General features: G+C 35.8%; 2 protein-coding genes across 2 annotated transcripts in view; one reads left to right on the top strand and one right to left on the bottom strand.

Moving 5' to 3' along the window:
• LOC131074412 (CBL-interacting serine/threonine-protein kinase 15-like) overlaps positions 1–10,780 on the bottom strand; it is a 57,098-nt gene extending 46,318 nt beyond the window's left edge. Inside the window, exon 1 of the mRNA XM_058011040.2 lies at positions 9,946–10,780. Within this exon, the coding sequence (XP_057867023.2) occupies positions 9,946–10,780 (835 nt within the window). The remainder of the gene's footprint in view (positions 1–9,945) is intronic.
• A 6,253-nt stretch (positions 10,781–17,033) lies between these two features.
• The window catches only part of LOC131074413 (CBL-interacting serine/threonine-protein kinase 23-like), an 81,105-nt gene continuing 70,233 nt past the window's right edge, over positions 17,034–27,905 (top strand). Inside the window, exons 1-2 of the mRNA XM_059217292.1 lie at positions 17,034–17,183; positions 17,448–17,555. Coding sequence (XP_059073275.1) covers positions 17,034–17,183; positions 17,448–17,555 — 258 coding nt within the window. The remainder of the gene's footprint in view (positions 17,184–17,447; positions 17,556–27,905) is intronic.

The following is a 27,905-nucleotide window of genomic DNA, read 5'->3' as shown; positions in this document are numbered from 1 at the left end:
AAAGGGGATCTTAATGCAAGTGTGTGTCCATCAATGACAATCACAACATAAACATAAAAAATATGCCAACAATCTCCCCCTTTGGCATTGATGGCAACACTTAGGAAAATAAAATTTTGACATCTAAGTGTTTTATAACAAAAACATGTCATTAACAAAATTGCTCCCCCTAAGCATATACACTATCCCTTAATCAATACAATGTATAGCAATTTTGCATACAGAGCAAAAACATTGAGATATGAGAGCATATAGCATATATCAAAGCATATAGCAGAATTTTAAAACTAGATGCTTCTCCCCCTTTGCCAACAATGACAAAGTACCGCTGAACAACCCTATTTCCATTTGATATTAAAAATAATAAAAGTTTATGACAACAAGGAATAATACTTGTCAAAAAATGATTTATAGTCCTGCGAAAATTGTTTCATTGATAGAGACTAGGACTCAAGTAGGGAGGTGGCCACTTCTTTTTCTGTTTGCATCTGGGATACCTATTCTTCCATGGCATCAACTGTGCTTAGCTCCTGCGTAACTATCAAGGCATCCAGGTTCAGATAACACTTTTGAAGAATTTGCAGACATGGAATTAAAACCAGTTGTAGCTCCTGCAAATCTCTAGACTGTGTACTGATCTCTTGTTCCATTTTGGCTGACTGGATCTGAAACCGGTGAACGGTTTGCCCATAAGTTGCAAAGGAATCATAGGGTGTCTTAAATGTGCTTAAGTAAGACTGTAAGTCCATTTGAAGCTTTTGCTTCTGGGCTAGCACATCATCGTAAAATAGATGGGGTTGACAGATTTTGCTTAGTAGCAGGTTTCCCTCATCTAAAGCGTCCCTTATATCCTTTTGGTCTTTTAGCAGTTCAGACTGGAGTTCATTCAACTTCTTCACCAGAGCAATGTTAAGAGAATTTAGATGCTCTTTCTTGACATTTGCCTCAGCTGCTTCTTCTAGACTCTGCACCTGATCATCCACTACAGTACATAGTAGCTTAAGTTGTGCTAGTGATGGTTCAGTGTTGGGAAGATTGGCACCGGGGATTAAACGGGTAAGGGTGTCTACAACCGCTTGAATTATATCTTGCTCCATTTTCCTTCATATGATTTCAAGGTGCTCTCGAGCAACCTTGATGCTCTACATAAGCTCCAATTCACTTGCAAACTGGAGATCGATAGGACAGGAGATGTCAACCGGTTTGGCTTGACTCCTGGTTGCCTTCGGAGTCTCAATCTCTGTGCTCTTCATCGCTTGCGCTGCCTTGTCTGCTTTTTCTTTCTTCTTTTTCTCTACTTCCTTCTTCTTTTCTTGTTCCTTGTCTTCTTCTTCTTTCTTTTTCTTCTCAGCTTCCTTCCTCTTCTCCTCTTCTTTCTCTTACTCTTCCTTCTTCTTCTTTTCTTCTTCCTTCCGCTTTTCCTTTTCTTTATCTTCCTCTTCCTTCTTCTTCTTATTCTCTTGTTCCTTCTTCTTCTTTTCTTGTTCCTTCTTCTTCTTTTCTTCCTTATCCTCTTCTTCTTTCTTTTTCCTCTCATCTTCTTGCTTCTTTTTCTCTTCATCTTTTATTTTCTCCTCTTCCTCTTTCCTCTTCTCTTCCTCTTTCCACTTTTTCTCATCTTCATCCCTCTTCTTCTTCTCTTCCTGTTCCTTAGCCGCTTCCTGTCTGTCTTTAGCTTTCTCACTGCCCTGTTCAGCCTATTGCCCCTGTTTTGTTCCCTTAGAAGGTATGTCCTAAGTGACATCTTCTACGTCCAAGTCATCGACATCAATAGTGTCGATTGGTTCTTCAACCGGGTTTCCTTCTTCATCAAAAACTTCATCCAGTTTGGATATGACTGGTTCTTTTTCCGCTTGTAGGTTGGCCATACATGCTTTGTGAGCTTGAATAGCATGATTCATATGTTGATGAGCATCTTTTTCAACATCATCAATTCTTCCCTCTAATAGCTAGAGTCTTCTTCTCCTTGTGAAGAAGAGTCCTTTATTTTGGTCCAAAACATCAAATAATTCTGAGTTTGAGAGGTCAAGAAAGTACTATGCAAAGACTTTCTCCCTAATCTCCTATTCTTTTTCTATGGCAATGCGCCATTTATTATCTAATGTCTTATATAATGAATCCGGTGTCTGAGATTTAATCTCTGATGGTGACCGGTCATTCTTACACAAATAAATAATAATTTCCTATAGTACTTCTTTTTCCTCATCACTAAAATCATCATAGTAATCTACTAAATCATGAAGTAATTTTCTCCTAATATTCTTTACTGTTCTTTGACAATGTGTCAAAGGTTTATATGAGGAGATATCGATATTTACCGGTGCAGATGCTATCGGTTCATTCTTCTTTGTCTTCTTTGTCTGTCTGGCCTTCTTTGGCATTTCATTAGACTCAGTCTCTTCAGAGTCCGGTTTATTTGATTTAATCTTCCTTTTTCTTTCAAAGACTTTTGCTGGTGCCACTTTCAGTTTCTTCTTTACAGTTGACCGCTTGGTCACTCTTGGAGTTGCAGTAGTAGCGGGTGTCAATGCTGCAGGTACTGCCTTTGCTTTCTTTGTTGCCAGTTCTTTTCCTTTCTTAACAGAGGGTTCCTTGACCGGTGCAATCCTTTCCAAATAGGTTCCAGTCCTCTTTGCCTTGGGATCAAGAGGTGAGGCAATAAGGGTTGAGGAATACCCTTCCAGCATATCGTACATCACCTCATAGCCAATTGGCTCCACTTCTTCCATTCTAGGTTCAACGGCCTCCATTAAGCTTTTGTCCACCTGGATGGTGAAACAAATGTCATCTTCATATTTCTTAACGATGTCACCTGAGATCCTCACCCTTTGACTCATCTTCCTTCTGAACTCATCAACATACTTGTTCAGCACATCAAGGTAACTGGTTCTGATAGCTTGAATGCTTTCCTTGATTTGCTTGGTTACCGGTTGGTCAGGAGATCATTGGACATCTCCTACTCCAGGAAAGTAGCCTTGGAAATAGAAGAACAACCCAACCAATAGTTGTCTGAACTTGAATCTCAATGCATTATCCTGTTTAATCGACTTCAGATTAGACAGGAGTTGCCTCTGCATACCAGTGTACAGGTCAAATGATGCATCCTCTTTAATCATCTGGTAAGCGGCATTTACCGCTGCAGCAGATACAGAATTAATCCTGCTGGTTGAGAATGTTCTGTAGCCTATCACCATGCAGGCTTATTTCACCAGATCATCCTTGATAGGATTAACTGTCATACGTCGTGAGTCGCTTGTTGAACTGGTGAGCTTGGCCATTTCCATTTTGCTTACCATGCTTAGGGCTGGCACTTCCCCTGTGTTGTAGAAACCGGTGACTACATGAATTGCCTAAGGCGTTATATCATGCATCCTCTCCAAGTACATCTTGTCACCATGGACTCTTCTCAAAATGATCCTAATATGATCCTTTGTAAAGTCTTCCAGAAAATATACTGCATTATGGAGTTTCTTCTTCTCTAAGATAGTATATTCTGGTTTGATTTTCTTGTCCTTACTGCAAAATAAACCTAACTGGGTGTGAATAGCTAAAGACCCTAGGTCTTCTATTTTGCAACCAATATAGTCAGAAATTCCCTCTTCTACTATCACTCCAGCTAGAACTTGTGATAGGACATTATACTTGAACTTCCTTTGAATGAAACTTTCCGACTCAACGGATGTACTAGAATTGGTATGAGATGCAGAAGCCATTGTAGAGTATTTTAAGGACTCGAAGAATACCTTTAAAACATGAATTTAGGGCTTTCTGATTCTGCTTCACTCCACACTCCGTCGGTTGCTGAATCACCGCTTTATGTTCTCCACTTGATTGTTTGCAAACTAAATTTGAATCTCCTTCAAGATTATTCAATTTCTAGAAATCTTAGCTCAAATCGCCTTTTCTTCGCTCAACAACAGATAGTGAGAAATGATTTGAAAAGTTGTTTTATACATCTCTCACCTACCACCATTAATGCTCCTCTATTAGGGCATAAACCCTAATTTGCCTTTTTACCATTTCTGATCTTCTGCCAAGCGATAGGTATCACATACCGGTTAAGGTCCTTTACCGATGTAACTGGGGGTTCAAAATATTTCGCTGTTTGCTCCCCCTAAGCCTTTTTGGAGCTTAGTTTGCTGGTTCTAATATTTCCACACTAGGTGTAGAAATCGGTTCCTCTTCCAACATTGTTGGTTTCTTCCTCTAGGTTTTGTTCATGTTTGCATGAACTGTTTCAACATCAATTTCTCCTTCTTGAGTGACCGGTATATCATCAGATATACTCTTTTTGGTTCTATAGAATCTTGCAATGTGACCCAGTTTGTTGCAGTGGTAGCAAACCAATCCAGGTGCTCTCCAAGGTCCATTGTTCATGTTCCCATTCTTCCTTCTGCATGTTGCAGTAGTGTGACCACGACCATGACAAATCCAACAGTTTTCTTTCCATTCAGTTGCCGGTTGATAACCATTGTTACCTAACTGATAATTGTAAGCACTAAACCGGTTAGGGTTTTGGTTCACAAAAGATTCTAGACCAGCTCCTTGGGACCTCTGAGTATATCTTCCGGTGTTGTTCATGATAGACCTACATTCAGATGCTCTATGCCCAAACTTGTTGCATGCATAACAATGACCGTTGAACTTATTGGATCTAGGTACATTGTTAATAAAGTAAGGAAAATTATTATAGGCTTTGCTCCTACATACATTTGCAGTGTGTCCTTCTTTAAGATAGTTAAAGCAAATAGGTTTAAATTTTTGCTTACCTTTTCCTTTGAATGGCGGTTGCTTCTTTGATGCTTCAACATTTGTTCCTGAGGATTCTCCTTCCTCATGTCCAGAGAAACCAAGTCCATTGGTATTCTTTATCGGTCTAGATGACTCAAGCTTTTGCTCTAGCTTGACAGTACTTTTGTTGAACTTAGCAAGTATTTCCTTTGACTCAGAGAGTTCTTTGGAAATAGTAGTATTTGTCTCCACTAGGCTTGCATTTTTAGAGATGGCTATCTTCAGTTCATCTTGTACTCCTTTTTCTATTCTTCTCTCATGAAGGTGAGTAGTTAGTGCACTAATCTCTTATTTCAACTTAGAGATCTCATGATCTCTGTCCTTTACCAGATCTTCATCTTTCCTTCGGTTCTCAAGCTCTTGACTAAACCGGATAGTCAGTCCTTCCAACTCCTTTCTCACATTGGAGTTTGAATCATTTAGCATATTTACTTCTACAATCATGGCTTCCATATTTGCTTCATCTGCAGAACTATTTTCAGATAGCTCCATCAGCTTCTCTGCATGTTCTCTCCTTTTTGCTTGAGATGCCTTTTATTTGACCATAAGATCATCATAGGCTTGCTCAGACTGAGTGAGCAATTGAGTAAGTTCCCTCGAGGTGTATTCCCCCATATCTATTTCCAAGTAGTTAAAATTATAGAAAGGTAGGCTCTGATACCAATTGATGAATACTAAGAGGGGGGGTGAATTAGTATGCCAAAATTCAATGCACTAAAACACTTAAACAGTCTGAAGATAAATCGGTAAAGCAGTTTAATAGACAGACTGGTTAACACACATGCAAACCAAAATGCAAATAAAGCATTCACCCACAAAAGCAATACAACCATAACACAAGATATTTGACATGGAAACCCAACTGGGAAAAACCACGGTGAGATGGAACTCACAATTCACTATCTACAAAATAGAAACCAGACCAGTTAAGGTCAGATCGGTTAAGGTCTTACAATGTTCTTCAATAGAACAGATCCTATTAGGAATCTCAATCTTTGTAAGGAGATAAGTTCGATTAAAGACTACCTTGCTAGAGGATTTTAGATTCATAGAGGTGAACCACCTGGTTAGAGGATTTTACAAAAGGCTTTTGGGCCTACCTAGTTAAGGGCTATAGACTTGTCAAAGATGTGAGTAATCAATAAGTGTTTGATCTATCTAATAGTACAAACTATTTGGTTATATCCAATATAGCTCATTGCTAATGCATTCCATCATTACTTCAGTCTTCTCTATCTCTCACTCAGTTACAACTTGATCTTCTTAGACAAAATAGTTCTTACAACAACTCATCAACCACCTTAAACCCTAGTCACAACATAAACCCTTTTTCGTAACTACCTAAAACCATAGACATGATGTCCTTTTAAAGGAATTTGATTTCATGTCATTCCAATAGGATTAAATAACAATTCCCTAGGTTCAATGATTTTAGACATACTTAGTAACATGACACAAAAAGCACCGTCAGTGTGTCGGTACCATCAAACAATCGGTGGATTGGTAACTCATCACAGAGTATTACCAGTTCATACAAAATACCAGTTGCCGATTTGACAAAAATGAAGACTAGTAAGAATGTGTTATGCCACTTTTCTCCCTCGTACCGCTTGAGATCTACGAACCGCTTGGGGTCGACATGCTGCTTCAGACCGACAAACGCATTTTGCAAAATCACCAATAGTCTAAAGACTAGAATACAACATACTGGTTGGAACAGATATTGGTTGAGCTCTAGCTCATACATATAAAGAGGATCTTAATGCAAGTGTGTGTCCATCAATGACAATCACAACATAAACATAAAAAATATGTGAACAAATTTTTATTTCAATAAATCAAAAAATTGTAATCTATAAAGAAATTTTATGAAAAATAATAAGATAACCATAAATTTTGTAAAACTTACCTTGAAATTATCTTGTTGTTACCAAACGTTTATCTATCACATTCCTCAAAACTTAAAAAAAAATCAAATCTATCGCAATGGTTTGAACGTTATGATGGAAACCAAGAAAAAAATAGAAACATAGAACACTTCGAGGAGGTGACCTCCAAATATCAAATGATAATATATGTACTCAACATGATATGATATGATAATATGGGAGAGATTCCTCACTATTATTTCGAGAATTAATTATGTAGGGACATACCTCATCATCTTAACTAATACAAATTACTGTATTAAACAAATTATACTTAAGAATATCTATAATATATAAGATTAGTAATATCAAACTAGAATCATAATAAAGGTACATTTAGGAATGCGATTAGATGAAAATATAATATAAATTATAGGGTTTTAAATGCATAAATGAGTTCTTTATTTAATTTGATTTTTATTTTATATATTAGGTTAGACTCAAATGTATTTATTACATTATATTGTAAATTTTGATTATACCACCCATAAAATTAAGGTCAATATTTGGTAATTAATTGTTTGACTACTTTACAACTAATTTTAATACATTGTTTCTTTTACATTAATTGTTACTACCTTAATTTATTTAATGACTTACATATCATATTAAAACCAAATCTTGTATTACATTATGAAATTCAATTGTTTTAATTGTCTTTAAAATATCATTTATCACTATATTTATAGTTTTCATGTTTGAAGTATGGTCCTATAATTGATATCACATTTGGGGAGAAATTTTTTATCTACATTCTTGGTTGTGTACATAGATTGTCTTCATCTATTTGAAATACATTTTTTATCTTGTCATGTGTAATTTACAAAATGGTTTTTTCAATGAGAAATCTATGGGATGGTGATATACATAAGCTATAAATTAACTAAATCAGTATAATGTTATAATTGTTTCCTTAATTATCATTTTATTGACCTTTAAAGTCATCTTCCTACTCCTTGGAAAGGAAAATTGTCTAAGACCCACCCACTCTTGTTATATTTATCGCTTAATTGCTTAGAAATCTGACCATGAGTATTTTAATATAGTTTAACTAATAAATATCCTTAATCTAGGTCTTTATTTATCTTTTATGATTCTAGGATATATGACCAAGTTTCTTATATGTTCGTTACACATTCTAAAAGTAAAAACAAGATACTTGACCCATGGATATGAAGAGAGTTAGAATAATTCCAAATTGTAGTATATTATGTTTCTTAAAGGTGTAATGCTAATGTGACATCAAAGTAGGCTCAAAAGTAGAATGAGTGAAACATGAGGTGAAAAAAAGCTCATAAGATTATGAAAACAATATAATATTATAGTTCTAGAAAGAAAAAAATATAGAATAGAATTTATAAAATCATTTTTTAATATCTACATGAAGTGAAAAAAAACTCATAATATAATGAAAAAAGTATAATATTATATTTCTAGGAAGAAAAAATCTATAAAATAGAACTTATAAAATCATTTTTTAATATCCAAGGACATATCATTTAAACAATGTATAGATGTTATAATAATAACCAATATCAAAGATATGACTAGGGACATATCACAACCACATTATGATTCACCTTTTGAGGAGCTAAGTACTCTACATCTCTTGTTTGAATTACTCTTTACTACATCACAATAAAATTATGATTCACCTTTTGAGGAGCTAAGTTCTCTACATATCTTGTTTGAATTACTCTTTACTTTTGATTTATCAATATTGACTTATTTACATTAATTTATGTTTGTAATTTATTTTTTATATATTAAAATATTTAAACAAAGTGGAAAATAGAATTGATCCTCTTGTCTAATACATCAAATTAATGAAAAAATTACTCATAGCTTAAAATTTGTACCATCTTTTTATTTAGAGTAGCAAAACGTTTCTATAGAAATAAATTAAGTGGCATTTTCAATTTTATTTATATTTTAATTTATTCAATAATGAATTTTGTACATCATCACCTTTAGGTGTAAAAAAATTTTCTTTAATCATAGGCTTTAATTCTTGATCATAAAAATGTTGATATTCTAATGGATCTCCACTTTTTCTACGCACCTCTATTTTGAACAATGATGGCCCTACTTCATATATCATGATTTTAATCTCCATATTCCTTTTCTTATCACCTTCCTTTCTCTTTATATTCATTGTACAATGTGTCTTTGTGGTTGTCAATTTCCACTCCTTCCCAATCTTCCCAAGTTTTTTAACAATATTAATTATAGGTTCATTTGATGTGAAACTCAAAATTGAATTTTCCCTTTCTTCATCATCCCCAGTAATCAAAGGTGATATATCAAAACTTGAACTGATTATCTCAAATGCATTAGAAGACTTGTGTTTAAATTTTCCATTAAAGTTTTCAATCGAATTTTCTGAAACAAATCATCAAATTATATATTAGTACATATTTATGAAAAAATTAATTTTCAAAAAAGAAGATATTATGAAATACATTCATATAAATTTATTTTTTCTTCTCATTACATGGTTAATACCAAATTTAGTTTTATTGTAAATAAAACGATAAATTATTTGCTAATCCATAATTGTAAGAGTATAAATTTTAAATTTAAGCACATATTCATATATTTACAATTTAAAAAAAATAAAAAAAGATGTTACTAATAAAAAACTTAGCTAATCAAAACATTATGATTAACATATTAATTATTTAAATAAATACCTAAATTTTCATATAAATAAGAAATTAATTATCATATAACTTTTAAATCTACATTACAATTATAATACACTAAAAATCTTCATTTGTCAAAAAAAAAAAAAAGGAGGAAAAAGAAAAAACTGATAAAAATTTTCAACTAATTTTCAAATTTAAAGACAGATTTTTAAAGTAATAGGATCAAACTTCAATACTTTGTGGTGCTTTAACAATACATTCTAAATTTTGACGTGGTTAGGTAGCTCATCTAAATCATGCTCATTTCTCCAACAAAACCTACCTATTAGTGTCCACATATTATTGTCAAATAAACATGATTTCAAATGAGCTACCTAAGCTAATCAACATTTAGAATGTATTGTTTAAGCCAAAATTAATTGATCTCTCTTAAACAACACACCTTAAACTTTGATTTGATCAGAGATGACTGATCTGAAATCACATTCACTTCTCCAATAAAATTCATATTATCACCATTTAAAATGACTCACTAAACATAAAATAACTAATTAATCAAATTTCTCACTTATATTTACCTGTGTTTTCATTAACAGCTTGAAAGTTCTTACGAAACCAGGAATGCTCCATAATCTGACGTGTACTAAACCGTGTTTTAGGGTTAGGATCCAAAACTTTAGCCACCAGCTCTTGCACTTTTTCAGAAAGAAACCACGGCATATCAAATCTCAAATCCCTCTTCTGGAAACTAAGGCGCCTGAAGAACCCCCCATCATTTTTATTATCAAAGGGATAACGCCCCTCAAGAAAAAGATACAAAATAACCCCACACATCCAAACATCAGCTTTGGCGCCGTCATAGCCAAAAACAGAGGTATAAACCTCAGGTGCAATATATTGCGGCGTCCCACACATTCCATGCAACTTCCCGCCCTCTTTCTTTAGCGTACTCAGCCCAAAATCAGCCACCTTCAGATTCCCGTCTCCGTCAACCAACAGATTCTCCAGCTTTAGGTCGCGGTGGAAAACCCCGCGGCTGTGACAGAAATCCACTGCGCTGATCAATTGCTGGAAATATTTTCTGGCCTCTTCTTCTCCGAAACTTCCCACGCCCTCGAGTTTAGCGAAGAAGTCTCCGCCGCTTACGTACTCCATGATTAAGTATATTTTGGTTTTGGTGGCCATGACTTCGTATAATTGGACTATGTTGGGGTGGCGCAGAGATCTCATGTTGGAGATTTCTTTCTCTATTTGGCGGAGAGATTGTGTGAAAAGTTTCTTCTTGTCCAGGAGTTTTATGGCCACTGTGTCGCCTGTTTTTGTGTGGACTGCTCGGTATACTTTTCCCCATTCGCCCTCTCCTATCAGTTTCTCTATTTCGTATTTCCCCATCAGTATTTGTCCTCGTTCCATGGCCCCCTTCGTTTTGAATTGTTTGTCCTGAAGTTTGCATTGGAGATTCAGGTATTTATATCAATATTTGGGGTGTCAATCTTTTTGGTTTGCCAAATCTTGGGAGGCACCTCATGAGGTGTGAAAATGGGATATTCTTAATAACGAGGACACAATGTTAATACACGATTTTTTAATACTAGATTAATCCAGGATTTCCGTGATTTTCATTGACGAAATTTCAATGCTTTTGTATGGGTTAGTTTGTTTGTTTTGTTATGAAATATGTTATGTTTCAGTTTTTGTGGAGGTCTTATTTTATTACTTCAAATAAAATAGAACCCTCATAACTTTTTGCATGCAGCAGTTTAATGGATTTGTATTCTTGGTGTTTAGAACATTTATTTTACAATGATTTTTTTCTATTATAAGATATCTTTCGACATATTTTACATATATTTTTAAAATATAAGTATACTAGTTTTTTTATTTTTTTAAATCTTAACTTTTAATTTATTAACAACTATTTGAGATGTCAAAATGGGAGATGCTTAGTAACGAAATATACTTAGTAATAAACATATCATTTACAATGACTATAAGAGATAAATTGTAATAGTATAAGTGTTTTAATAAAAAAACCTTAACTTTTTCTTTAATTTTGACAACTAGTTAATGTTTTAGGTATATAAAATAACTTCAAATTGAAAACATAAAAGAAAAATCAAACTAAACTTATGTTTCAACAAAATATGTGTCAACTAAACATAAAAGAAAAATCAAACTAACCTCATTTGGTGAACTCCTCTCCATGGACCCCATAACTGCGGCCAGAAGAAGACTTACTTTTGCCAAAATATGTGTTGGAGTTACACAAGGAACATACATGCCTCTATCCATTGAAATCAACTCTCGACTAGGAAAATGGAGCCAGCCTCTAGAATATGAAAGCATCCCCTTCACCTAGTTTCATTGTAAGAAAGAGGGACATATAACAAGGAAATGCCCTCTGTAGATAGCCATAGTGAAAGAAAACAAAGAGAGGATGTTACAATGGAAAGCTAGAAACCCTATTAAGCAAATGGAGAATAATGAAAAAGAGAGAAGTCTCGAAGAGGACTAGAATATTTTTTATCCCACACACAGTAGAGAAACACATTGACACTAATGAGAATATACCAGATATACTTTTAAATGATAAAGGTAAAATGAACCAAATAGGTAAAGCTGTTAAAGGTCAAAATGATACCAATCAGGAGAATCCAAAGAGTGATAACCCAGAAGAAGGAGAAATACAAGTAGTTTAATATAGAACAATGAGGAAGTTGATTTGAACCACATTTCAAAAAATACCAATGAAGCAAGCCTCAACAATGACTTTGAAGAAGCCCAACACTGCTTGATCCTTGTAAGTAGGTCACTTTTAGGATCACAATAATCTGGAGATACGGTTCAAGAAACCAACCACCTGTCACCTATGGCCTCAGTGCTTAAAGAAAAATGGGCAGATGATAATGTTGGGGACAAGCAGCCAACTACTCAAGAAGAAGATTGCTATATGAATGAAGGAGCAGATAGAAAGAGAGGGAGAAAAAAATGGCCTAAGGCGACACCTTAGGCTAACTCAGTCAAAACAAGATACCGTAGTAAAGTTGACATGGGTTTCATCCCATCACCTCTAGGAAGGAAAAGAGAAAGTCAGATCAAAAACCAAGAGGCCACCAACAACATAGCAGATGGTACTCAAATGACCATCAATGAGGTATGTTCCCTACTCAAGAAATGAAAATAATGTCATGGAATATACGTGGACTGAATAGCCCACATAAATAGGATGTTCTTAAAACTTTAGTTAGAGATCACAGATAGGACATCATTATTATCCAATAAACTAAAATGAGTAAAGTGAAAGTTGAAAAAGTTAATTTTTTTAAGTATGGTGAAGTTTGCGGGGGAAGCTTAGATGGTGCCTCTGGGGGTATAGCTATTTTTTGGAACCTTAAGCGGGTGTTAGGGGAGTTGGTCACGCAAAACAACAATATAGCTTTCATTAGGTTTAATCACATTAGGGATGGTACATCCTTTCTTCTTACCAATATTTATGTCCCTAATAATAGACTTGGCAGAAGCAAATTCTGGAAAAAAGTTGAGGCTATTAGGGCCCTTTACAAGGATGATATGTGGATCATTATGGGGGACTTCAATAATGCTCTCCATGATGATGAGAAGTTTGAAGGTGTCCCCTCTTAGTTGGATAGAAAAATGGATCTTTTGAACTTTATCAACAATCAAGGCCTGCGTGACATTGATCTCCAAGGTGCCAAGTTTACTTGGTCGAATAGAAGAACAGGGGATGATCTCATTCAAGTCGTACTTGATAGGGCTCTCATCTCTAATGAATATTTTAACCACTATCAATGCTCCCTCTTAGCTATCTCCCGTATAGGGTCTTACAACTTCCCTACAGTCTTTACTACAGCTAACACCAATGTTAAAAGAAATTTCCTATTCAGATTTGAAAGAATGTCACTGGACCACCCTAACCTTGCAAAAGCCATTGAGAAGTGGTGGTCTATTTAGGTCAAAGGTAGAAGTATGTATATAATTGCTAAGAAACTTAGAAATGTAAAGGACAACATCAAGAATTGGAATAAGGAGGTTTTCGATGACCTGTTTGCTGTCAAAACTAAAACTCAGATGGAACTCAAGGAAATGCGGGATAAAATCCATAGTAGCGGATACACGGAAGTCTCAATCAATGAGGAAAATGAAGTTCTACTAAATTACCATAGGATTATCAAAAGAGAGGAAGAATTTTGGAAACAAAGATCCAGATCCATATGGCTTAAAGAAAGGGATAGAAACACTAGATTCTTCCATATGATTGCATTGAAACACAAAGTAGATAACAAAATAACTAAGTTAAAAAATGGGAAAAATGAAATTAGGAAGGCTAAGGAGATTGGGAAGGAAGGAAATAATTTCTTTACCTCTATTCTCTCGGTGGACTATGGTTTGAATGGTCAATTTCAGAACACTATCATTAAATTCATCCCTCCTATCATTAGCAAGGAGCAGAACAAGGATCTTGTGGCTATCTTCTCTAGGGAAGAAGTCAGGAAAGTTATCTTTTCTTTTGATGGGAACAAGGTCCTGAGCCCGAATGGCTTTCCGCTTTTCTTCTTTCAAACTTTCTGGGACATGCTCAAAGAAGATGTGGTCAAAGGTGTGCAGGAGTTCTTTGGAGCTAGAATAATCTTAAATGAACTTAATGCTACTTTCCTGGTTCTCATTCCCAAATCCCTGGGTGGGGACTCTATGGATAAGTTCCAACCAATATGTCTTTGTAATTCCTTCTACAAAATCATCTCAAAGGTGATTACCTGTAGGCTGTTAAGAATTATTCGCCTGATCAATTTTCTCTAGCAGAGTGGATTTATTCCTAGAAGACAAATCCATGATTCCATCATTGCTATCCATGAAAACATTCATTCATTGGTGGACTCAAAAAAACAAGAATTTCTGATGAAGCTGGACCTATCTAAAGCCTTTGATCGGGTGGATTAGAGTTTTTTGGGCAAGGTGTTCTCTAGTTTTGGTTCTGATGGGAAAGACATTAATTTGATTGACCAGCTCATCTCTACCCCTTCTTTTTCAATCATCATCAATGGAGTGCCTTCCACCTTCTTTAAATCCTCTTGAGGCATTCAGCAAGGAGATCCTATATCCCCCATTCTCTTCATTATTCTGGCAGAATGTATGGGAAAATTTATCAGCCACTCTATTTCTGAAGGGCTCCTCTACGGTATTTCACCTTCCTTAGGCTTTAGAGCTTGTACCCACCAATAGTTTGTGGATGATACCATTCTAATGGGTACTTCCACCATCAAAGAAGCCTCCAATTTTAAACACCTTCTTAACACCTATAGTATGGCTACAGGTCAAACTATTAACTGGGAGAAACGTTTTTTTTTCTTCTTTAATACCCCTGAAGATATAATGAATAGATTGGCTTAGATCCTTTGTTGTCAATTGGGAAAATCTAACTTTTAAAATATTCCATCCAGAGCCTTCCTGTTTATGGCTTAAGCCTTTTTAAAATCCCTAGTAAATTTACTGATGCCGTTAAGAAAATCCAAAAAGATTTCCTGTGGTCAGGAGTGGAGGAGAAGAAGAAAACGGCCCTCATTGCTTGGGAAAATGTTTGTAAACCTAAAAAAATGGGAGGATTGGGACTTAGGAATACCAGAACTTTAAACAAAACTCTCCTGGCCAAACAAATCTATAGGACTTATCAAGGAAGAGGAAAAATGGATTGAAAATTTGAAGGCTAAATACCTCACAAATGATCCCACCATAGATGAGTTCTTCGCTTTAGAAGAGAGTCGAAGGGGTTTGTTCATTTGGAATAGCGTTAACCAGGCTAAAGATATTGCTCTTCTCGACAATGTCTAGACTATTAGTGATGGAAAGAAGGTGAACTTTTGGGATGGTGCTTGGATTGGAGGGGCCCCTCTTAACAAGATGACCACTCATACACTCATCCAAAATTGCAAAGAGAAGATGGGCACCAAAGTCAAGGACTATTGGAGAGACCATTCTTGGGTGGATCTTACTCACATTGACCCCAAACTGAAGCAGATTAACTTAATGATCAACCACACGATCTTGAATTTGGGAAGGAAAGACCAGATGGTCTGGCATAGGACTTCATCCGGGACCTACTCAGTCTCTTTTGTTGTCCTTTTAATGGATCATTCCCAAGTTCCTACTCTATGTTGGGCCAAGGCTTGGAATCATGGGTTGACTCCCAAAATTAATATCTTTCTGTGGATCCTCTTGGGAAACAAAATTCTGACTACTGACAACATGAGAAAGAGGGGCTTTTGTCTTCCAAATATTTGTTACCTTTGTTCGAATAATGAGGAATCAGTGAACCATATCTTTTTGCACTTTCCTTATTCTACTTCTATTCAAGGGAGGTTTTGTCAGATGTGGATACAAAATTTGGTGTTCGAGGAGGAGATGCAAGATTTCTTTGGAAGCTGGAATTTCTCCACCAATAACATTACCATAAGAAATATTTAGAATTTCTCCTTTGCCCATATCCTATGGGGGATATGGAAAGAGAGAAACAATATGATCTTTGGGAATGAAACTAACACCCCAAAAGTGGTTTTGCTCAAAATTAAAAAACTTTTGTGTTGAGAATGTGATGATTAGGGGACTGCAGTGCTGTAGCAACAAGGAGGATGTTCTCAAAAGATGTAATATCTTCACCTCTTTGAGCGCTGATATTAACTAAATCAAAAGAAGCATATGTTGTTGGTCTTTCCGCCCCCAATGAGTGGTTCAAGGCCAACTTTGATGGGGCAGCTAAAGGAAACCCAGGCCCGACTAGCTGTGGTGGCATCATTCATAATGGGGTTGGCTTTTGTATAGGAGTGGTCGCCTATCCTTTAGGCATTAAAACCAATTATTTAGTGGAAGCTATGGGGCACTTCAAGCTATTAAATTAGCCTCCAATTTAGGGGTTAATTTTCTTTGGTTGGAAGGTGACTCTAAAATCATAATTAACTTCCTTATTGGCAATCATCAACCCTAGCGGACCATCAAGAGCATCATAGACTTCGCCAAAAATATGCTAAAGGGGTTTAAGAAATTGCACATCACACATGTCTTCAGAGAGGCTAATCGAAGTGCACACTAGGTGGCCAATGTAGCAGTACAGAGTGAAACTATAATTAACTGGAATGACAAATGGGATGTACCGTGTGTGGCACGTGATATAGTTATTTATAAAAGATTACATGGTAAGGAGGGACAAATTTAGTATCATTTCTCGAAGTGAAAAACAATGTCATGGCAACAGGCATTGGCACCACAGGTTACTGAGGAGGAAGTACAGTCATCATTGTAGTGTAATCTCACATGCTTTATGGGCAATTTTAACCCTCCCCAACAACTACATTAGAAAGTTCTGAATTAATAGAAGTGGCTTTCATAAAGACTTTGGAAAGAAGAAAGTTATCAGTTTGAAGCTCCAGATTGAGTTTGACATAACCGTGGGAGGTAAAAGGAAGAGAATGGAGGCAACTACCATTGAGAAATAGAAGAGTCATCCGTAGTTTTGGAGCATCCTCCATGCTGCCAAGATGATGAAATTTATGAAAAAATGCAAGAGAAACAACATCAAATCACCAAGATTTTGAAGAAGGGTTGGAATGAAGGGACTCTCACCATCGGAAATAGGAAGATTAAAGTGACCAAGACAATGATAGCAGAGGCCACTGACATTCCAATGGAGGGCATAAAGTTTTATAGGGATAGAAAAATCTTTGATGCTAGTGTGAAGAAGTTCCCGAAGATTGAGGAGGAAAGGGCTAAGTTGGTGAAGGGCAGTCACACCTACTTTTCACCTAAGGTAATCAAATAAATTTGGCGAAAGGTTTTACTTGCTATTATGGAGTTTATCACGCTTGATGGTAGATATACTAGGGTTTATAGCTACGACTTTGTTCAGCTAAATCATTTTAGGCACAAGGATAATATTTCTCTTCCCTAATATGTTTTTTGCTCCCTTAACGTGGGGATTAAGGATGCCATTTCTAATCCCCACATTAACCCAGCAATGCATGAAGTCTTGATGGTGATTCTGTATAATCACATCAAGAACATGACTGTCTAGATGAATATTGCAGAGATTTCTGACTCGGATGAAGATTTTGACGAGTCGGAAGAGGAAGAAGGTGATGGCTATGATAAGGAAGTAGAGACTGAAGATGACCCCCAAATGGTCAGAACAAGCAGACGAACACAAAAATCAAAATAGGGGACACAAAACATAGGGTTTGCTAAAAATAAATAGAGAGGAGGATGCTAGTTGGAATGAGGAGGAGGAAGGGACTGAGAATGACATGGACACCAAAAGCGAGGAGGCTCAAACCAAGGTGAGCCTGAAATAGAAAAAAAAGAATTCAAAAGGCAGGGAGGTGGAAGAAAGGTCACCTCTCAGGTCTGATTTAAAGAAGAAGAGCATCATGGAAGAGGACATGCCAAAGAAAGATGATCAAAACACTAAGGACAAAGAGGTTAGTTTGGAGGTCAATCTTAATACCATGGATGTCAAGAACCAGGGAGAGCATCAAGTGGACATAGGCCTTTGCATAAATAATAGGACAAAGAACTTCAAACAAGCACTCAACTAGATTCAAAAGGAAATCGAGAGCATAAAAGTCAAGGAATCCCATGAAGCTAAGAAAATTGAAACCTTACAGGCCCTAGGTTCCAAAAAATTCAACTCCCTCCTAGAATGTCTTAGTGAGCTAACCAAGGTGATTGGCAATGCAAAGGAAATTATAAATGCTAACTGCAACAGTTTCACTTGCCTGGAAAATAGAGAAGATGGTACTAATCATAGACTGGATAGTATTGAGAACACACTTAAAAAAATTGGGGAGCAGAGCCATAGGATCCTGAAGGCTGCCTCAACGACCATGAAAACCCTTGTCCGCAAGCTAGAGAGCTACCAAGGGGATAAGGGTGTGGAGGGTATTATTGAGGTAAAAGATGACACCCCTAAGGGTAAGGAAACTGGGCTCGGAAGAAGAACAAGAGCCAATACTAAAAGGATTCTGAACTAGAGCAAAAAAATATAGGACATCAAGCAGGCTACGGAAACTATGGATCAGTTGGAGTTGGAAGTGACGAAGATGCTTCAAAATTTGACCTAAGCTTGGTATTTTGCTAGTCATTTTCAGTTTTTAGTTTGTTCTAATCTTTTGCTTGTTGGCATTTTGTACGCCAGGTGTCTTTTCTTTAGCTGTTGTCTTTTGTTTAGTTGTGCGTTAATGCTTGTCTTTTTATCTTCCTTATGTAATGGGTTTCAAGGACCCATCAAAACCTATTTTCCCTTAATCAAAAACAAAATTTTAGGTTTTCCCTTGATGTGACTTATTAAAAGTATAATTAATATGTACATATGTATTGGATCCTTAAATTTTTACTAATATATTATTTCATCTTTCAAATATATTTAACTAGCTGTCTAAATAGACATCACTATAACAACTCTTTAGGTGTTCATTTATTAACATTTTTAATTCATTAAACTACCATCTTATTATAAATCAATAAGTCTTTCCATATAAAGTAATTAAGGTTAAATAAATAATTAGATGTAATTGATAAATTTTGGTTTATATTAATAGAGTTTGGATAGAAAAATATAATAATACATGAAAAATAAATGTGATGGATAAAGGTACATTTAGCTCTATAATTAAAGATGGAAGAATTATTTTGAAGTTGTGTGAAGTTGATTCATTATTGTTGAATAATTAATTGTAAAAATAATATTATAATATATGTAGCATTTTCTCCTCCATGTGTAATGAAACCTCTTTGTACCATGCAACATTATAGTACTATATGAAAAATTGATCTATATGTTACTACTAATTGAAGCTACCTACTTTCTAGACAACAACATACCAAATTTACTAATACAATCAATCACGATATTCTCTCTAAAAAATATTTACTAGATTATACAAGATACAATTTAACATTATACACCACTACAATTAGATTTACCTCTTGAGAATTCATAATTAAATTTTTTCCATATGACTTGGACACTTTCATGGTTTAAATTTTCATGACTTCTAAAGGCATCATATTGTTGGATTCTCTAGAATATATGATGTAACTAGCACCATTTTATTGCTTATCAATAAATATGTCTAAAATGGATGAAAATTAACTATTTAATGCTACGAGGCATTAGGCCCAAGTAGAACTCAAACACCTCTTAGATATTAGAGATATTAAATTTGTTAGTATCCTCCTTAGGTCCACTAGAAGCTTCACTAGGCTATTGAAAATTAATGGGAAAATTAATTTAAATTAATCATTGTTCTTTTTATTTATGGATTCTTTTAAAATGTCTAATTGATACTTGGAATTTTATTCAAATTAGTCATTAAGCCATGCCAGTTAGCTAATATGTTGACAAGGAAGTAAATAATGGAATATTCACAACACTAGTGTTAGGGATGAAAGGCATTGCTTGAGAACCAGTAGCAACCTAGTGATGGAATACATTGCTTAAGCACCAGTAGCAACCTAATTTCTGTTGACCTTGTTTCCCACTTTCATTAATTTTTTTTCCGTCCATTCATTATACTTCAAATTGCATTTTCTTTTATTATTTTCACTCATCTATGGATTCTTATAATGACGATCCATTTATCAATATTATTTTATTTAGGAGCTCGCCCCTTTGTTAGAAGTAGTGATTTCCTTATATTGTTGCTCATTTTTTGACTTGCATTATTATCCTTGTTTTTTTAATTTTCCATTTCCACAATTAGTACATCTAGAGTATAACTAGCTCTAATTTGATTATTGGCACTCACTTGCCTATTTATAAGTTGGTAAAGACTCTAGACTTGCATGAAGACACCTCAGTGAGGGCCTTGGTGTCTTTATCTATTTATATCATTTTTGAGAGAACTAAAATAATTATTATGTAAGTCATATAAAACTTGCTGGGTATCATAATAATATTGAAATAAATTCTCTCTATCATATATATCTAACTAATACATGTTTGAATTATCATGGTACTCAAGTATTCCATCCTCATATTAAAACTATTTCACTTGTATAAGTGTGATGGTAACAACACATTTTGATGGCTCGTGACACAAAGAACATGTATTGCACATGAATCTTTTTCAAGATTCACATGATCCTTTCTTAAGATATTAGGGGTCTGTTTCTCTTGCTAACCTTGGTTGTCATTTCTAGGAACCATATGCCTATGATTTTGTATATGTTTTTAGGACTAATCATAATTATATGGTTTATTGTGTACTTGTCATCCCTTATTAGAGTTATTAGAAACATTATTAGAAGACAACCATATCTCATTTTTGTCAATTTAATATGAGAGTTCCATCATAGCTCTTGTCAGTTTGTTAAGTCCATCTTCTACTATGAAAGGCTTGTTAGAAGTTTTTGCATTTAATTTTTAACCCCTTTTTTTGTAATCTATCAATTCCCCTTCTAGATACTCTCAATTTTTTATTTGTATTACCTATCACTACCTAAGCTTCCCTTAATGTTTGTAGATTTCTAAATTGAAATCAATAATTGAATTTAACATTAACAAATCCATAATAAAAAATAAGGCATAAGTGTTTATTAGAATTAGATGGTGAGGCTCTTTCATCATAGTTACCATAAAATATTATTGAAATAAGTAACAAATTTAATTTCCATTTTCTTTATATTAGTTAGCTCATGAAGTATAATTTTTAGATCTAGTAATTTTCTGAATTGTATTCTAAGAAGTCTCATAAACTCTTCTACAAAGTCTATGTTTCTATCCAAAAGGCCTCTATACCATTCCTTATCACTTACTTCTAGTGACTCCACAAAGAGATTAAGCTTGAAATATTTTTTTTCTACTTCATACTCATCTATAGATTGATAAATTAGCTAGAGTAGTCCTTACTAGTGACAACATTATTGCATTTAAAATTTAGTTTTTTCCCATATCTTAATTGTAATAAGATTAGAATATTTTGAAATGGAATAAAATATTATTTTGGAGATAAAAGAAAAGGCCCTTAATGAGAGGCTCTACAACCACGTATGTATCTGTGTCATGCCCCTAGGGTTTGGCATGAAGCTGCAGGGGTCATCGCCACTGACGTGGGGGAATGCAGGAGGCCTCATCCATGTAGCTAGGTTTCTCTTGCATTTTTTCTTGTTTTTGAGTCTACTTTGTTCTCGCTTGTCCTTCCCACTGTTGCTGGCACTCCTCTCTACATGTGTAGGTTAATGTACATTTATGGAGGGCTCATCCGAAGGCATCTCCAATATGAACGGTAGATTGGGATTTGATGATGTGAAGAAGAAAACCTTAAGAGACATCATCCATCAACCTTCCATCGCCATTGTAGAGGGTTCTAGGTTTGTGTCTCTAGATAATGGTGGCCCTTGTGGAGAAGGTAAGGACCCTAACTCTATCTTGGGCTCCATCTCCATTACTCAGAATGAATTAATGTGTAATAAAATTTCTCTGGAAAAGAATACATTAAAAGATACTGCTATTTTATTTGCTTCTGTTGATGTAGATAAATGTTTGGCCCAAAAATTTCTTGATGAATGGTTTAGAAATGTCTGAAATATTAAATTACCTTACCATGTCACATTTTGTAAATTAATTCAAAAAGGTTTATTCATAGTGTTTTTCAAGGATCACAAGGCTCAATTACAAGTCATTAAAAAACAATATTGGACGGTGGTTAAATGTACCTTTCGAGCCCTAGGGTGGTCTCTTGAAGTGCTCAATGAAGAAATTTTGTCACTTTCATGCCCTATGTGGCTTCTGGTTAAGAATGTTGCTCCGTTGCTATGGAGATTCATACCAAAAATGCTTGAACCTATTGGAAAGACTATTCGGCTGGATAATTCAGCCTTTGTTATACCTCACTTAGATGCTAGGGTCTTGGTTTCGATCAACCTTGGCCGTGACCTTCCCAATTCATTAAACATTGATTTATGGAATGAAACTGTGTCTTGCCCCATTGAAATTCTCAGAGGAATTAATGTTTGCTTCCTCTACATAAAAGAGGGACATATCTAGAAGAATTCCCCATTGTTAATAATAATAAAGGAATGGAAAAGACCCATAATAGTGTTAATGACCCTCCACCAGTCCACAGAAACCATGCTCCAGTCATGGATAAATTTGACTCCCTTGGTAAAAAGATCAATACAACTATTAATAGAGAGGGTAATGTATCCCTTGATCTTGACAAAAATACTAATAGTGGGAACCCCAATGATGTCCCCACCTCCCATTCTGCAATTTTGGAAGCCTTGAAACAGATGGGTGAAAATCAACAAGATGGTTTTCAGATGGTTGGACAAAACCCTAGGAAAAGGAATAGGAAAAATGCCCAACAATTGGCTCTGGAGAAAATTAGAGAGGCTAAAACATCTATGGTGAGAAATCTAGCCTTGCCTATGGGAGATGACGTGTAGGAGATCACCCCAGAAAGGAGATTATTGAACTCAAACGCAACCTCTACCCTTGTTATATCCATAGCTAAGAACTTCAAAGAGAGGGATGGTGTCAGTAATGATTGTGGTAAGGGAGGGAGCCCTAGTGGGACATTGAGCTTTAAGGCTACTCATAAGAACTCTGTAGATATGGGTGTCTCCTATGAGCTTGCCTTAACCTGTGTCCATGATATCGCGATAAGAGCCCCCTCTCCTACAAAATCCACTTATGAAATGGTCATCTCCCTTCCCCCCAATAATTTTGTTGAAATTGAGGATAACTGCATGATTGAGGTCATTGTTGCTAACCCTAATAATGGTGATGCCAGGCTTGCTAAGACTTTAGCTCTTGAGGATGAAACCCTAGGTAGTTGTAATAGCTTGAAGGTTCTCGGACCTTGTTGTGAGAGTGGAGAGGCCCCTAGTCAGATTAGTCCCAATTAGGATCCTGATTTTGAATATGATTCTCAAAATGAGGAGTACACCAACGAAGAAGGGGAGTGGATGACTGATAGTGAGAAAACTGAAGTTATACCCAGAAGAAGAAGAGGTAGACCACTAGGCTCCAACAATAAGGGTTCTTCCTCTAGAAGGAAAACTGAAGAAAAGAAAGATCTCCCCAGGTGTTTTAACAACTTCAATACTGCTAAAGAATAAAAACTCTCATTTAGTTATAATGAAGTGCATCTCTTGGAATATTAGAGATCTGGAGTAACCAGATAGGAAGTAGATAGTTAGGAAGTTTTTAACTAGCACAAGGATGCATATGCTGTCATGTTACAAGAATTAAAAGAGGTCAAATTTATCTTGGAGGCGAATCTTGAATTCATCTAGAAACAATCTTTTAAGATTTGTTCAAACCATGAAAAAGGAAGAGGGGGAGTTGGGCTTCTCATCAACTCCAAATGGAAAGATCACATAATTAACCAAGGGTGCTCACCATGTAATAGAGCAATGTGGGCCTCACTTGACATTAATAAAATTGTCATTGGTGTGTTCTCAATATATGCTATCAATGACTATAGGGAAAGGACCAAATTATGGAACTTTATTCCCTCCCTCCCTGATATTTCATGGGTTATTGGGGGAGACTTCAACATGGTTGAAAGTCATGAGGACAAATGTGGTGGTGTAGCTATGGAATGGAAGGGAGCAGAGAAACTGCATTGGGAAAGAATGAAGAATTGTAGGAAACTCTTTTACTCGGTACTTGGTAATAAGAAGGATGCTAAAGGAATTTGGTTCACATGGTGCAATCACCTGAGAGGAAAGCACAGAATATATTGTAGACTAGATAGGTTTTATGCGGATAGAGAACAATTCTCCTTCATACTGGATAATTAGGGCAATGTTGTGACAGTATGGTCAGCTTCACTCTTGGACCATCACCTTATGATTTCCCTTATTAGGTCCAGAGATACTCCAGCAAAGCAAGGGAAATAAGGAGATAAATTCATCCTCAACACCCATCTCCCTAAGGATCTAGATGTGTTGGTCAGCATAAAAATTATTAGATTATTCAACAAAGCAAATAAGGAATTGAAATCTCATGTAAACAGATGGAACCAAAATGTTAAGAGTTGGCAGACCCTTTTGCAGACTATTGGACAGAGAAAAGATAAAGATTATAGATCCCAGGAGAAAACACTTACTAATGAATTGTATCGACGTGAGGTTGATGTCCAAAATAGCCTAAGCAAGGTATAATTATCAGACAAAGTTTCTTAGGTGTGGGATGCTCTGAGGAAACATCAATAGGTTACGATCAAAGGTGCAATGATCAGGGCCCTGTTGTTCAAAAAATTGAGAAAACCAAGTTCACCTGCAATTTATCTATGAAATAGCCAACTTCATATAATGAAGAACTTCAAGACTTGGACAACATAATAAGGATTTGAATCCTTCTGCTCTTCAGGCTCTGCAAAACCTAGGTGGGTGTACCTTTGATGCATTGAATCAGACCAATGACAACATCAACAAAAGCAAATAGATCTCATTAAAGGTTCAAAAAAAAGGAGGGTATTGTAGATAGGCTAAATCTACATTGACAACTCAACATGTTTGAACATGAGATAGGTGGAACAATTCCACAAAATAGAAAAGAAAGATATTATGATTTGATTTCAAATTGTTGATGCAAGTGACTCCTAGCTGTAGCAAATCAGTGCCTCAATCTGGGCATAGAGTCAATACAAATAGCCACACATGAAATCCAAGTTGCAAATCAGATCTACTAAAAGATATCCCTATATTAATCCTTGACATTAATACATTCTGAACTTCAAATCAAAAGATCATACAAATCTAAACATTAATTTAGAATTCAGAATTTTTTCTCATCGAATTTATATCCTTTCTATAAAGGATGCCTAAGAACATGAATTACACTCTCCCTTGGAGAGGATAAATTCAAACCTCCTTGAAGACTACATTAATTGAAATTGAAAAATGCCTGAAGACAATCTAATAGAACTACATATATGCCTTACATATATGCAAACTGCAACTAAGAATTTACAGCTAAATGTATACCTTTAATGACAGAAGAATAGGAACATCAACAGTTACAACTCGAAAAATTAAATGCATCAGATTGGAACCCCTCTTGGAAATCTCTCTTGGAGAATTTCACCAGAAATTGGAATCCTCACAAATGAGAAGAATTGAGAATATAAAGAAGGGGGAAGAGATCAGATCTGCATCACAAATTGCCAAGTGTCCTCTTTCCCCAACTGAAAAATCTTTGCATCCTTCCCCCATGAAAACTGCTCTCAAAATATCTAATATTTGTTGAAACTTATAGACAAACTGAATTTCTCATTTTGAGAAATTTTCAACGGTATATAATACTTGTATATTTGGGCAAAAAATACCCCTCTAGTGAATTAATCCCAGATACAAACCAGTCATTTAAATTTTCCACTGTAGTTGGAACTATAAATTTAATTTTGATTTTTATGTTTGCCCCCCGCCATGTGGCACTCTATGATTTGCTTTAAGTCCACCTAGATGCCACCTCACTTGCCACTGGACCACCACTTCACCATCGCCGAACCCACCACTGGACTGGAACTCTTCTTTGTTGTTGATCCATGATGGATATTCATCGAGCTACTTTCCATCACGGTATAGCGACAACCATTGGATCTTCCTTGATTTTCTCGACCTTTATCTCAGTCCTTTATTGCACGTGCTTTGTCGCTGACCCACGTTGAGTAACCAGTGAGTATTTTCCAATCATAGTACAACAACCACTGTTGATCCTCCTCGAACCTGCTTGATATTTAACACATGAGTTGCTCACTTGTCGGGCTTGTCATCTAGTCGCCAAGTCGCGATGGTTAATCGTCAAGCATTTTCGCATCATGGTATAGTGATGACCATCAGATCATCTACAAATTGTTTGTTTGTTCATTCCCCCTTCTGCTACAAAATTTGGTTTCCTCAAGATGTGTGCGTGTACGTGGGCTCCACTGGGTCGCTGAGCAGCTCCTTGTCAAAAGCCTTTACGCTTTGACACTATGGATGTGTGTGACTTTTCATTTAAATAGAAAAACACTCCTCCCCACCACCAATGTTGGATAAAGGCATTATGCTTGGTTTTACACATTTGCTTGGAAGTTCTTGATATCTTCACCACCGCGCAGGGAAGGATGCTGGTAGATTTGGAGTTTGGTATTTCGCCTACCATTTTGTATTTCCTGAATGTTTCAAATGCACTCCCCAAATGCCTACCACTCTTCATTTGCTGAAAGGTTTCAGAGCTGCTAACACGAGGGAGGATTCAGACTCGCATTTCACATGCCAATTGCAATTTGCTGAAAAGTTTAGAATGCTTTACCCATTGTTCACCAGGCGACACTCCCATTTCATTTACATTTGGTTGAAAGGTTTGAAATGTCTTTTCAACGCCACAAGACAGAGGCACACAATAGAGAGGACTTGGGAGGCACAATGCATTTTTGTTGGAGTTTATGATGGCCCTTCCCAACTGCCATAGAACACCTCAAGTTACACATTTGTAGGGAGAATTTTGGCACTATGCTAATTGCATTTGTTTGGAAGTTTTAAAACTTACGCCACATACTCCATCTCAAGGATCAAGGATCAAGTCTATTGCAGTCCATCAAGCTCTCAGTAAACCAAATTGCCAATGGGCATTCCAACTGGTATTGATATACATTGCTACAAATTAAGACCACTTCACCATAAAATTAATGCATAGGCATGAGCCAGGTTAGGCCCCAAAGTGGGTCTAGCTAAAAAAATATTTGTTTTCATGCCATTGACCCTCGAAATTTTTTTGACATCTTGAACATGCCTCTCGATTTGATCGGCACAATTTTCTGATCACTGAACCGAGTTTGCAACTCATTGGCAATAGTGCTACATTTTCGCATTTAAACCGAAAGATGCAATTTAAAAATTGGTCAGAACAACTCCTTGGACTTCACAAACTAATAGGCGTACTATCTGATATATGGGAATTCACTCTGCCAAACTATTTCTCAAGATGAATCCCTGACGATGAGATATTAATGGTGAAAGAGGACCAAATGGCTCTGTCAACACTATGAACCTGAGAAAATCAATGTGCAGGGACCTCAAAGTGCACGCATTAAAAATATCAAATTGTCTCCATAGATCCCAAAATTTGGTGCATAGATATTTTGAAGTACAAGGAAGACTATGGAATGCTCAGTTTAACCAAGAAGCTAACAGGGTACAAATTGTGAGCTCATGAAAATGGCAACTTTAACATGTGCAACAATGCAAAGTGCAGAAAACTGAATAAAATGGCTCAAGAAACCATCTCGAAAAACTGATCAAGCGGATTGGCAGGAGCTTCAAACTGGAAACATAGCTTGTCTTTCATAGTATCAGTAGCTCGTAATAAACATCCTGACATGAAAATCAATAGGGCATCTTTTACACATGTGCAAAGTAGGGCTCTGACTAGCTATTGAAACGGGGACATGCAGACAATTCAAACTGCAAATGGATTAAGCTTACCAAACTGACCAAATGAATTGATGAAGACTTGAAAATTGACATGTAGACTCACCTA

Source organism: Cryptomeria japonica, chromosome 3 (assembly GCF_030272615.1).
Source record: "Cryptomeria japonica chromosome 3, Sugi_1.0, whole genome shotgun sequence".
NCBI classification, from domain to species: domain Eukaryota; kingdom Viridiplantae; phylum Streptophyta; class Pinopsida; order Cupressales; family Cupressaceae; genus Cryptomeria; species Cryptomeria japonica.
This window is presented reverse-complemented; position numbering and strand designations above follow the sequence as displayed.